Source organism: Chiloscyllium punctatum, chromosome 9, assembly GCF_047496795.1.
Source record: "Chiloscyllium punctatum isolate Juve2018m chromosome 9, sChiPun1.3, whole genome shotgun sequence".
NCBI lineage: Eukaryota > Metazoa > Chordata > Chondrichthyes > Orectolobiformes > Hemiscylliidae > Chiloscyllium > Chiloscyllium punctatum.
This window is the reverse complement of record NC_092747.1, coordinates 15312341-15324098: the sequence shown is the minus strand read 5'-3', so window position 1 is coordinate 15324098 and position 11758 is coordinate 15312341. Positions and strand designations below refer to the sequence as shown.

General features: G+C 43.1%; 1 protein-coding gene across 2 annotated transcripts in view; it reads right to left on the bottom strand.

Moving 5' to 3' along the window:
• Positions 1-671: 671 nt before the first annotated feature.
• The window catches only part of dhrsx (dehydrogenase/reductase (SDR family) X-linked), a 284000-nt gene continuing 272913 nt past the window's right edge, over positions 672-11758 (bottom strand). For both annotated transcript variants that reach the window (XM_072576905.1, XM_072576904.1), the window contains one exon: positions 672-1658. In XM_072576905.1, coding sequence (XP_072433006.1) covers positions 1461-1658 — 198 coding nt within the window. In that variant the 3' untranslated portion in view covers positions 672-1460. The remainder of the gene's footprint in view (positions 1659-11758) is intronic.

Sequence of the window (11758 nt, the reverse complement as noted above, 5' to 3'; positions counted from 1 at the left end):
CTTGTGCCTGACAGATTTTGGAAAGGCTTTGGGGAAAGGGAGTTTCCTCACTGCAGACTATCTACTGTCTTAACAGCAGTATTTGTAAGGCTAGGAGAAACTGCAGAGGCCTGCAGATGCTGGAGATTCAGAGTCACAAAGGGTGGCACTGGAAAAGCACAGCAGGTCAGGCAGCATCTGAGGAGCAGGAGAGTTGACGTTTCAGGCATTCCTGATCAACGGCTTATGCCTGAAATGTTGACTCTCCTGTACCTCGGATACTGCCTGACCTGCTGTGCTTTTCCAGCGCCACCCTTTTCAACTTTGTAGGACTCAGCCAATTTTAAAAAAATAGTTCACGGGGTTTGGCTAAGGCAGCATTTATTGTCCAGAGGACAGTTAAGAATCAACCACATTGGTGTGGGTCTGGAGTGATACGTAAACAGATTTCCTTCCCTAAAGGACATTAGTGAACCAGATGATTCTTTTTTAAATGGTAGTGGCTACATGATTCTGGATTTTTTAAAACTGAATTCAAATTTCAACATCTGCTCTGATGGGATTTGAACCCATATTCTCAGAACATTAGACTGGGGTTCTGGACTACCAGTCTAGGAATATTACCAACTACATCACCACCACCACCAACCCCCTCTGCTCTACACCCCCCCCCCCCCCCCCAATTAGTCACTTATCTCTAGAATTCTCTCCCTAAACCTGTCCACCTTTCTCTGTCCTTCTTTAAGAAATTCCCCAAACCCAACTTCGTTGACTAAGCTTTGGGATTTGGCCTTTGCTAGTATTTTCTCTGTTGGTGACTTCATTTTAATAGCAGGTGTTTGAGGAATCTGGAATACTTTTTCTAGGTTAAACGTGTTTAATTAAATTTAAATTACTGTAGTACTGGCTTTGGCCGTCAGAAATTGATAAAGCAGCCAGATGGTAATGGAAATATGTAAATGCTGGAAACCTACACCTTGAAAAGATAGGAAGTAGAATGATCAACAGCTCAGACAGAAGGGTGGGTCATTCTTTGGGGTAGGATATTTTATCTCAACTCATGGCATCTAATGAAAGGCATCTCTTCAGCATAAGCAAAATAATTATCTCGACCACCAGTGGCCTCTACAGGTAGTAATTAAGTACTGGAACAGTGCAGTACCAAAGTGCATATGTGTATATATCTTTTTCTCTCTCTGGATCTGAATACTTCGACACATTTCGTACAAACATACATTATCAACTTGGAAACTTTGTCAATCTACTGAATCAAATTGAACATCCAAACGGGGTTTTTGGTTTCCTAATGAACACAAACACCGTGAGTAAATTGAATTAATTATTTGTGATTTTTGCTTCGGTTTTAAGTTAGTGGTTCCCCAGGAGTAGGCTTGTTATTCCTGGTGCTTGCCTAACAAGAGCAAGTGACAGAGACACGTAGCTCGCACACTCAGCCCTTGTGTCACAGCCTCCTCCTTCCTTCAACAGTCAGACTGGCACCATTCTGGAATCCCAACAAGCTTGCAGCTTTGAGTCCAAAGTTTTCTCTGAAGGTCCACATCATACGAAAGGTCCGCAGATTTTGTCTTCTGACCGTTAGCAAGGTAGACACCTCCAACTCCTTCCAAATCTGGAGAAACTGCTGCATATATCACAGTGGAAGCTCCCTGGGCTGCAGTCTGCAGGAAGAGAAGAAACAGTGAAAGGAATGAGAAAGTAATAGCCCAGAATTCGCTGGCGATGGGTTAGTGTCAAAACGATTCAGCAATTTGTAGTGATGAATAAATAGGCTGTGAGTTGCAAATGGCCTCAAGTTTCAGGATGGCTTGCATGGCACCGCTGTTGGCAAAAATGGCAGCTGACTGTCAATTTCTATGGCAATGTCAGGAAGTTGTTGCACTGTCACATTCATGACCTGGTCAATTAGAACTGTTACTTAGCAGGACAAGGAGTCTTTCAATGACAAGATGTACATTCCAAAAACAACACAATACCTCCACAGTCTCTTAGTTTGGGTTTCTGGATTACTAATTCCAGTGACATTATCACTATGTGACCACCTCCTCTAATTAGCCACTTATCTCTAGAATTCTCTCCCTAAACCTGCCCATCTTTCTCCTCTCCTTTAAGATGTTCCTTAAAATCAAAGTTGCTGACTAAATGTTTGAAGTTGGCTTGTGCTAGTGTCAGTATCCATAAGATATTGGAGCAGAATTAGGCCATTTGGCCCAATGAGTCCACTCCACCATTCGATCATAGCTGATATGTTTCTTAACCTCATTCTCCTGGATTCTCCCTGTAACCCTTGATCCCCTTACTATTCAAGAACCTGTCTGAAATACACTCAAATAAACAGCCTTCTGCAACAATGAGTTCTAAAGATTCACCATCTTCTGACTGAAGAGATTCCGCATCTCAGTTCTACAGGGTCATCTCTTCACTCTGAGACTGTGCCCTTGGGTCCTTGTCTCTTCTACTAATGGAAATATCAGATTTGGCAGCATTACAACGGAGTAAAGGTACCTTCAACGGCATGAGGGAGGAGCTGGGCAGATTTGATTGGAAGGGGACTCTAACAGGGAAGACAATGGTGCAGTAATGGCAAGGGATTTTGGGGTAAATTGGTAGGCACAGCAGAAATTCATCTCAAAAAATAGAAGAAACACACTAAGGGGAGGTCAAGGCAACCATGGTTGACAAGGGAAGTCAGGGACAGCATAAAAACACAAAAAAAACATACAATGTGGTGAAGCTTAGTGGGAAACCAGACCATTGGGAAGATTTAAAAGCTAGCAGAGTGCATTGAAAAACCAACAAGGGATAAGAAGAGGAAATGTGAAGTTAAGCTAACTAGAAATGTAAAAGAGAATTACAAGAATTTTTTTAAGATATCAAAAAGCTAAGAGAAATGCAAGAGTGGACATTGGACCACTGGAAAATGAGGCTGGAGTAGTAGTAATGGGGAACAAACAAATGGTGGAAGAATTGAACTTTACATCAAACTCCACGGTGGAAGACATGTAGTATGCCTGAAAGAGAACAACTGAAACTGAGTTGCCTCATTCTTGAAGGCAGTAACTTGTTCTTGGAGGTTTTGGCAACTTATTCTTGATCCTTATCTTTCATTTCTGTAAGTTATTCTCGCTCCTTCTCTCTCTTGATCTAATACTTATTTCCTTTTCTTTATTTCTCTTTGTGGCAGATAAGAATCTTATTTGTGCTATTTCCTTCCTCATTGTATCTTCGTTTTCTTCTGAGTCCCTAACTTCCAATTTTCTCATTTGTTCATCAAGATTCCAGACATCCTGTTACCCCTGTCACAATGTTCCTGCTCCTACCCCAGCAACCTACAGTGTAAGTATTTACTCAAACTGAGATATTAGATTCCCTACAGTGTGGAAACAGGCCCCTTGGGCCACCAAGTCCACACCGACCATCTGAAGAGCAACCCACCCAGACCCATTCCCCTACATTAACCCCTACGCCTAACACTACAGGCAATTAAGCATGGCTAATTCATCTAACCTGCACATCTTTGGACTGTGGGAGGAAACCGGAGCACCCGGAGGAAACCCACACAGACACGGGGAGAACGTGCAAACTCCACACAGACAGTTGCCCGAAGTGGGAATTGAACCCGGGTCCCTGGTGCTGTGAGGCAGCAGTGCTAACCACTGAGCCACTGTGCCGTCTCAAAATGTGGGCAGGGAACAAAAGGCTAACTAATGAGACTTTCTGTTTGAATGGCTAAACATTCAACCTCAGTGTAACACAGAGGTTTATCTGATTATGGTGCACTTAGAGAAGTACAAGCCAGAGAACAGAAATGTTCATCCATGTTACCTGGAGTGTGGCTTTCTGCGTGGGATGAGCGAAGTCACTCTTACTTATGGCAAAATCAAAACTCAACCATCATAAACACAATTGTAATTCTGAAATAAAACCAAGCTGAAAAATCTACCTGCTGTAAAGCTACTTTTTATGTAAGCCACCAATTTCTGCAATAGATCAGCCAGGATTTATTGCCCATTCCTAATTGACCAGAGTCAACCATATTGCCATGGGTTTGGAGTCACATGTAGGCCAGACCAGCCAGATTTCCTTCCCTAAAAGGATACGACTGAACCAGATGGGGATTAAGGACATTTGGCAGTGGCAGCTGTCACTACATTGGTTTTTAATTCCAGATTTTATTGAATTCAAATTTCACCATCTGCCACTGTGAGATTCAAAACCCATGTCTCCAGAACATTGGTTTGGGGTTCTGGATTGCTAAAGCAGTGACATTACCAATATGCCATCACTTTCCAATACTGATCAAGAGAGGCGGAAGGAGGACCCTGTTCAGCAAAAATGCCAACATAAACCATTTGGGTTGAATCGATTGCTTCTGTGTTGCACACCTGATAATTTGCAGAATGTGGGGCCAAGTCATGGAAATCCCTGGCATTGATAATGGAATGGACGAGGAAAAGTCAAAACGTTGGGAGTGATTGCGGGGGAAAGGGTTCGAAGGACACTGACAGAAACAATCTAAAGGAGGTACACTGTTGTCAGAAGCTCTTACACCCTCTCCACCTTTTGCACAGAAGTTCATTACTGACTCAATCAGTACTGGAAATAAGGTTTAGATTAGAGTGACATTCGTGATGAAGGGCTTTTGCCCGAAAGGTCGATTTTCCTGCTTCTCGGATGCTGCCTGACCTGCTGTGCTTTTCCAGCACCACTCTAATCTAAACTCTGGTTTCCAACATCTGCAGTCCCGACTTTTGCCTAGTACTGGAAATAGGACAATCAGTTCTGTGCTATTTGACTGCTTGTCCAAGTTGATGTTATCACAATGGTCCTAGTGTTGCCTGGGCAACCTGTGGAGTCTTTGTTTCAGTCTGGCTCAGAGTAAAACCCCACTGTCTCTGACAAAGTAACTTTGGGTAGTCTCACCTCTACTCCAGCACAGCACACTTCCACAGCACAAAACGACCAGTGACCTGAGAATAATTGGTATTATATGACAATCTCATGCAGGGGGGCGATAAGGAGAGTTGAAATGGTGATTTCACAAATCACACTGATGCACTATGGAAAACTTAAGACACATAACCTTGGAAATAGGGCTATTTGAGTATAAATAAATAAAGGTTTAACAAGAATTTGCATTTATATGGTATCATTAACATATTAAATCCTCTAAGATATTAACATGCACAAAATTAAATGCTCAGCCTCGGAAAGAATGGGGTGAGAAAGAGGTTATAACATCAAGACACCCTCTCCACATTTTGCACAGAAGTTCATTATTGATAAACAGTTGGTATGTGTCTGAGCAAAAGACCACCTCAAAACAGTACTACTGAGTGCCTTTGGTTCAGGCTGAATCGTCAATGTGCTAACGGACATGCCAATGCAAAGCATGAATGCTGGGTGTATGCAGGTAGGCACTAAGTGAGCAAGTGCTGAGAGGGTTAGTGAGCAGCCCTGAGATGTATTCTGGGTGCCAGTCCACATGTGCAAAGTCTCCCTGCTGCAGCCTTTCAATGCTGGAGCTTGACAATTCAAATCCGTGCCTCATTAGTGACCTGCCAGTGTAACAGGCACTTCCTGGTGTGATCCCAACCCACTGGTATTGTGACAGTGCTGCCTTTGCTGTCAGGAAAGGTGCCAAAAAATGACAACATCTCAATGTGGTTTTAATGTCAGGCCTTGTGCGTCACATGCATTGTCAGACCTATCAGCAAAGAGTACCACAGTCACAGGGAAGCTTAGGTGAAGTTTGAATTTTCATCTTGTGTTGTGGTTTCCTTGCACACTAGGAGGAGGAGAGCCCTGCCCCAGGTTCTACAAAGGATTATCTGGGTCATCCTCTGCCCCTCAACATCCCTCCTCCTCCCTCGGCTCCAAATGAATGCATCTCTTGATAGTTCCTTTTCATGCCAGGAGACTTGTACCTCAGCTGCTTGTCACAGACATTTTGTCTTCTGGAATCTGACTCCTGAATAGCCTTGGGAAATGCAGGATTACAAGGATAGGGTGGTGGGGGGAGTCTGCGGGGGAAGTTCTTCAGAGGGTCAGCGTGAATTTGATGGGCAGAATGGCTTGGTTCCACACTGTAGGGATTCTATGATACTGCCCGCCAGTTAGACACTGATTTCCACTGGATCCTGTTGAGGTTTAGTTCTTGGAACGGTTCTCTGGAATTAAAACGTCTCTTAGTGTCTGCCTTGCCCAGCTCCCTCCCATCCAAGCTAATTACACTTTGGCCTCAAATTCCTAAAACAATGAGTTATTAAAACTCTTGTCACTTGCTAATGACAGGAGACAGGCATGGTTTGCATGACAGAAAACTGCATTCCTGCCACGGACTCAACTAATGTAATTTAGCATCGGTACAGCAGCTGTAAAGATCAGGCCCTAGATATTTAAAAACAATTTACTCATATCTAATTAGAAACTCATTTCAACCCTTCATTTCACAGTCAAGTGAAGGTTGTGATGAGAGGATTTTAATATAGGACTGCCAGGAATGAAAGATGAATAAAGTACTTCGTAGACAGTGATAGAAGCCAAAGTAAAATCTGATGTGCTATTGGGTAATAACTTGCCATTCAAAGGGTATTCATGCAAATATTAAAAAATCTCAGATTTGTACCTATTGCATAGAACCAGACTTTGTAGTTCTGGTGGGTTGGAAATGACCAACAAGCTACAAGATATCTTGCTACAATATATACGATATATTCAGTTGCAAAGAAGAGGCTTTTCTCTCCACAGATGCTGCCAGACCTGCAGTTCCTCTGTTTTTATTTCTCTTCATCCAGTACTGGATTCTGAATAAGTTGTCTCATGTCCTGCAAAGCCACAGACCAAGAGCTGCAAGTTGGGATTAATTTGCTTTGTACAGAATGGGAAGGATAGGCTGAATGGTCTCCTCTGCACTGTCAGCTTTCCATTTTAAGTATGAGCGGCCTATCGCCCTGCATACAAGTTAACATGGAAAGGACAGGGAGTAACATAAATACCAAACAAAACCCATGTTGATTTTCACATCTTTCCCTTCAATTAATGAATATTTGTAGAATAACCCATTTAGACAGTAGTTGGCCATCTATCGGACTGCATGTTATGAAGTTATTTTGGCTTAGTCTGCCCATGATGACTCAATGGTTGGATTGACGGTGAATGTGGCTGGAACTTTGTCCCGTTGGCCAGCTTGCTGGTTCCCTCGTTCTATCCTACCTCTGGGTCATTTCTGCACCCACGTGTATTTGAACAGACTTATTCAGAGCCACCTGAGGGCTACATAAAGGAGAGCAGGCTGGAAGTTTGCAGGAAGTCCTCAGGATCTCGCAGGTATTGGGAGCTAACTTAGGTGCATAGACAAAGGGGCCCAGTGGTAAGTGAACAGTCCCAGGACTTTCGGGAGGCTTGAAGGTTCTCTCTGTCTGGCAGAAGCAGTGACAGTCACTCTGCAGAAAGGATTTTCTCCTCTCCCAGGCCCTCCTACTACCCACAGTAGTGGCCTTCTAAACCTATACGTCAATTTAAAATTTGAAGACCGAGCACCTCCACTTTGAAACACCCATCTTTACCTTCAGTGCAGTCCCTGCAGTTCCTTTCAAGGTTCTGCATGACCTTCCAGCCTTTATTCACTGGACATAGAACCTGTCTGCTTGCTGTTTAATGGAGGTGAATCCCAGTGAAAATCCAAATGAATGAACTGTTTGTCCAGTGGACCTGGTTCAGGTTCAGGAGCAGGAACCAGTCCTGACCTCCATTTCCCGGAAGGGAAAATCCAGGCTCATGAAGGAGTTTTCCAGTTTATGCAAATCTGCCTAGTCATTGTCTCTCACTCTGATGACGTCTCCTTTTAAAATAAATATTCGAATCCCTTTCGAAAGTTATCAATAAATCTGCTTTTACTCCTATTGGGCAGCACATTTGTGACCATAATAAGTTGTGTCTCAGACAAAACACTCAGCTCACCTCTGGTTCTTTTAGCGATCATCCTAAATCTGTATCCCCTGGTGAAACTGACATTTGCAGGATTTTGGTATTTGGAACTCCATTTAGAACAATGGACAAGTAATTTGTCTTAACTGAGACATTTTTACAGACTTGTTTCTACAAATGGGTGAACAGTTGATGTATTTGTCTGAAATTTCTGTCTGCTTTATTATTACCTATTTTAAAGTAGATGGTGTAATAAAGCACACATAATTTAAAAATGATTGCATTAAATGATTACCCATAAGTATCCCAAGGGTCTATGTAAATGTAATGCGTTATTTTCTTGTACAAGTACTTCCAATGGCATTCTTACAGTCTAGGCATTTCCATAATGGAATGAAGCTGTTATAGATAGACACAATCAGAGCCACTGAACTTTGCAAGACATTTCTATTTGCTGCCTCCAAAGCAAAATGCCTTTGTCTGTCAACTATCTGGTCATTTATGGTAGTCCAAAATTGAGGTTCAGTTGTTGACTAGTAATGTGGTTTTCACATTGTTGGTCACCCGGGTACTCTTGCTACATCAAGACTACCTCTAATCCTCAGATTTATGCAAGTACAGCTAGATTCAAGGTTGAAAGTGAGGACTGCAGATGCTGGAGATCAGAGCTGAAAATGTGTTGCTGGAAAAGCGCAGCAGGTCAGGCAGCATCCAAGGAACAGGAAAATCGACGTTTCGGGCATAAGCCCTTCTTAGATTCAAGGTTGCCCAATTTAACCTGAGTGTGCCCAACATTGCTGAACAATGAATGAATTCAGATCAACCAGCAGCCCTACTGCATTAAACAATGGTCCACGTTACATAAAGATCCACAATTATTTCAAGGCCTGTGATACATGAATTCGAGTCTGAAGAAAGAAGGAGGGAGGAGGATATCAGCTTGTGAAATGTGGCAGCTACTCAGAATCAGACAGACAAAAGGCAAATGAACCAAAGTAGAAGTTCAGGATTAAAAGGGATGTCAAGTACAATTGAGAGAGAAAGATAGCTGAGAACAGACATTAAATTAAATTAATATTGAATAATGTTCAGCTCCTTTTTTCTTCCTGCTCTATTCTTCCTCATATTTTTTCACATTATATGACATCTGCCAAGTTTTTGCACTATCGCTTAATCTGTCTCCATCTCTCTGTGGATACTGTCATCCACATTCACCATATATTACATTTTGAAACAACCAGTCCTATAAATTATTTTTTTTTTAATGTAAATTATCCTCAGGCAGAGGTTTTGAAACAAAAGTAGAGTGGGATCCATTTACATGGGTTTGGATTTTCATCATGAGCTCAGGAATCATGAGTTGGGCCATTTCCCAATAGGGTGTTCCTCCGTTCTGAGTGAATGCACATGCTTTCCGCTGGGGGACTCAGGAATGGAAATAAGTTGTAGCTGTAGCTTCCTAATGCAGGGTCGGAGGTGAAATCAGAAGTGGGCAGATGCTGATCCCTGCAGATCAGAAATCCCATCTCCATTTGCTGGGACATCGGCCTAGTTCTCCAGATCCTAGTCCTCACGCCTCAACTCCTTCCTCTGTTTGCTTCCTCCATTCCGCTTTGTTTTTTTTTGTTCACTCATGGGATGTGGGTATTGCTGGCTCGGCCAGAATTTATTGTCTGTCCCTAGTTACCTTGGAGAAGGTGGTAGTGAGCAGCCTTCTTAAACCACTGTGCTATAGGTACACCCACAATGCCCTTAGGAAGGGAATTCCAGGATTTTGACCCAGTGACAGTGATGGAACGGTGATATATTTCCAAACCAGGACGGTGAGTGGCTTGGAAGGGAAATTGCAGGTGATTGCGTTCCCAAGATTCTGCTGCCCTTGTCCTTCTAGATGGAAATGGATGTGAGTTTTGAAGGTGTTGTCTAGGAAGCTTTGGTGAATTTCTGAAGTGCATCTTGTAGATAGGGCATACTGCTGCTACTGAACATCAGTGGTGAAGGGAGTTGTCTGGTGCCAACCAGATGGGCTGCTTTGTCCTGGATGGTGGCAAGCCACTTGTGTATTGTTGAAGCTGCATCCATCCAGCCAAGTGAGGAGTATTCCATCACACTCCTGACTTGTGGCATGTAGATGATGGACAGGGAGCCAAGAGGTGAGTTTTAGCTACAGGACACCTAGCCCCTGCTTGGCTTTTGTAGCCACTCTATCTATATGGTAGGTCCAGTACCGTTTCTAATTAATGCTAACTCCCAGGATATTGATAGTGGAGGATCCATTGATGGTAATGTCAATGAATAACAAGGGCCAGTTGTTAGACTGTCTCTTATTGGAGAAGGTCATCGCCTGGCATTTGTGTGATGGGATAATTACTTGCCACATTTTATTTCAAGCCTGGTATTGGTCAGGCCTTACTGCATCTGGAGATGGACTGCTTCAGTATATGAGGAATCACGAATGATGCAATCATTTCCACTTCTGACCTTGTGATGGAGGAAAGGTCATTGTTGAAGCAGTTCACGATGGTTGGGCCTGGGACACAAGGGCTCATGTGGTCATTTCGCTATGTGTGAGCCAGGAGGCCCAGATTCAAGTCCCACCTGTTCTAGAGACACACAGTAACAGCTTACAAACTGGTTGATTAGAAAATATCTACCCTGATGAATGCCAACATTGATATCCTGGAGTTGAAATGAGTGACCTACAACAATCACAACCACCTTTCTTTGTGCCAGGCATGACTCCAAACAATGGAGAGCTTTCCCCTGAATCTTATTGGTCTAATTTTGCTTCGGCTCCTTGATACCACACTCAATCAGGTGGAGGAACAATGGCGGATATTTCTGTGTATAATGCAGAAGATGCAGGATCAGTTCATTCCTAAAAGGAAGAAAGATCCCAGGAGGAGACATGGGCGGCCGTGGCTGACGAGGGAAGTAAAGAAACATATAAGGTTAAAAGAGAAAAAGTATAACTTAGCGAAGATAAGCGGGAAAACGGAGGACTGGGAAGCTTTTAAAGAACAACAGAGGATTAGTAAGAAGGAAATACGCAGAGAAAAAATGAGGTACGAAGGTAAACTGGCCAAGAATATAAAGGAGGATAGTAAAAGCTTTTTTAGGTATGTCCAAGGCAAAAAAATGGTTAGGACAAAAATTGGGCCCTTGAAGACAGAAGCAGGGGAATATATTACTGGGAACGAAGAAATGGCAGAGGAATTAAATGGGTACTTCAGATCTGTGTTCACTGGGGAAGACACAAGCAATCTCCCTGAGGTAACAGTGGCTGAAGGACCTGAACTTAAGGGAATTTCTATTTGCCAGGATTTGGTGTTGGAGAGACTGTTAGGTCTGAGGGTTGATAAGTCTCCGGGACCTGATGGCCTGAATCCCAGGGTACTGAAGGAGGTGGCTCGGGAAATCGTGGATGCGCTGGTGATTATTTTCCAGAGTTCAATAGAATCGGGGTCGGTTCCTGAGGATTGGAGGGTGGCTAATGTTGTGCCACTTTTTAAGAAGGGTGGGCGGGAGAAAGCAGGAAATTATAGACCAGTTAGTCTGACCTGAGTGGTAGGAAAGATGCTGGAGTCTATTATAAAGGATGAAATTACGGCACATCTGGATAATAGTAACAGGATAGGACAGAGTCAGCATGGATTTATGAAGGGGAAATCATGCTTGACTAATCTTCTTGAATTTTTTGAGGATGTAACTCGGAAGATGGACGAGGGAGATCCAGTGGATGTAGTGTACCTGGACTTTCAGAAAGCTTTTGATAAAGTCCCACACAAGAGGTTAGTGAGTAAAATTAGGGCGCACGGGATTGGGGGCAAAG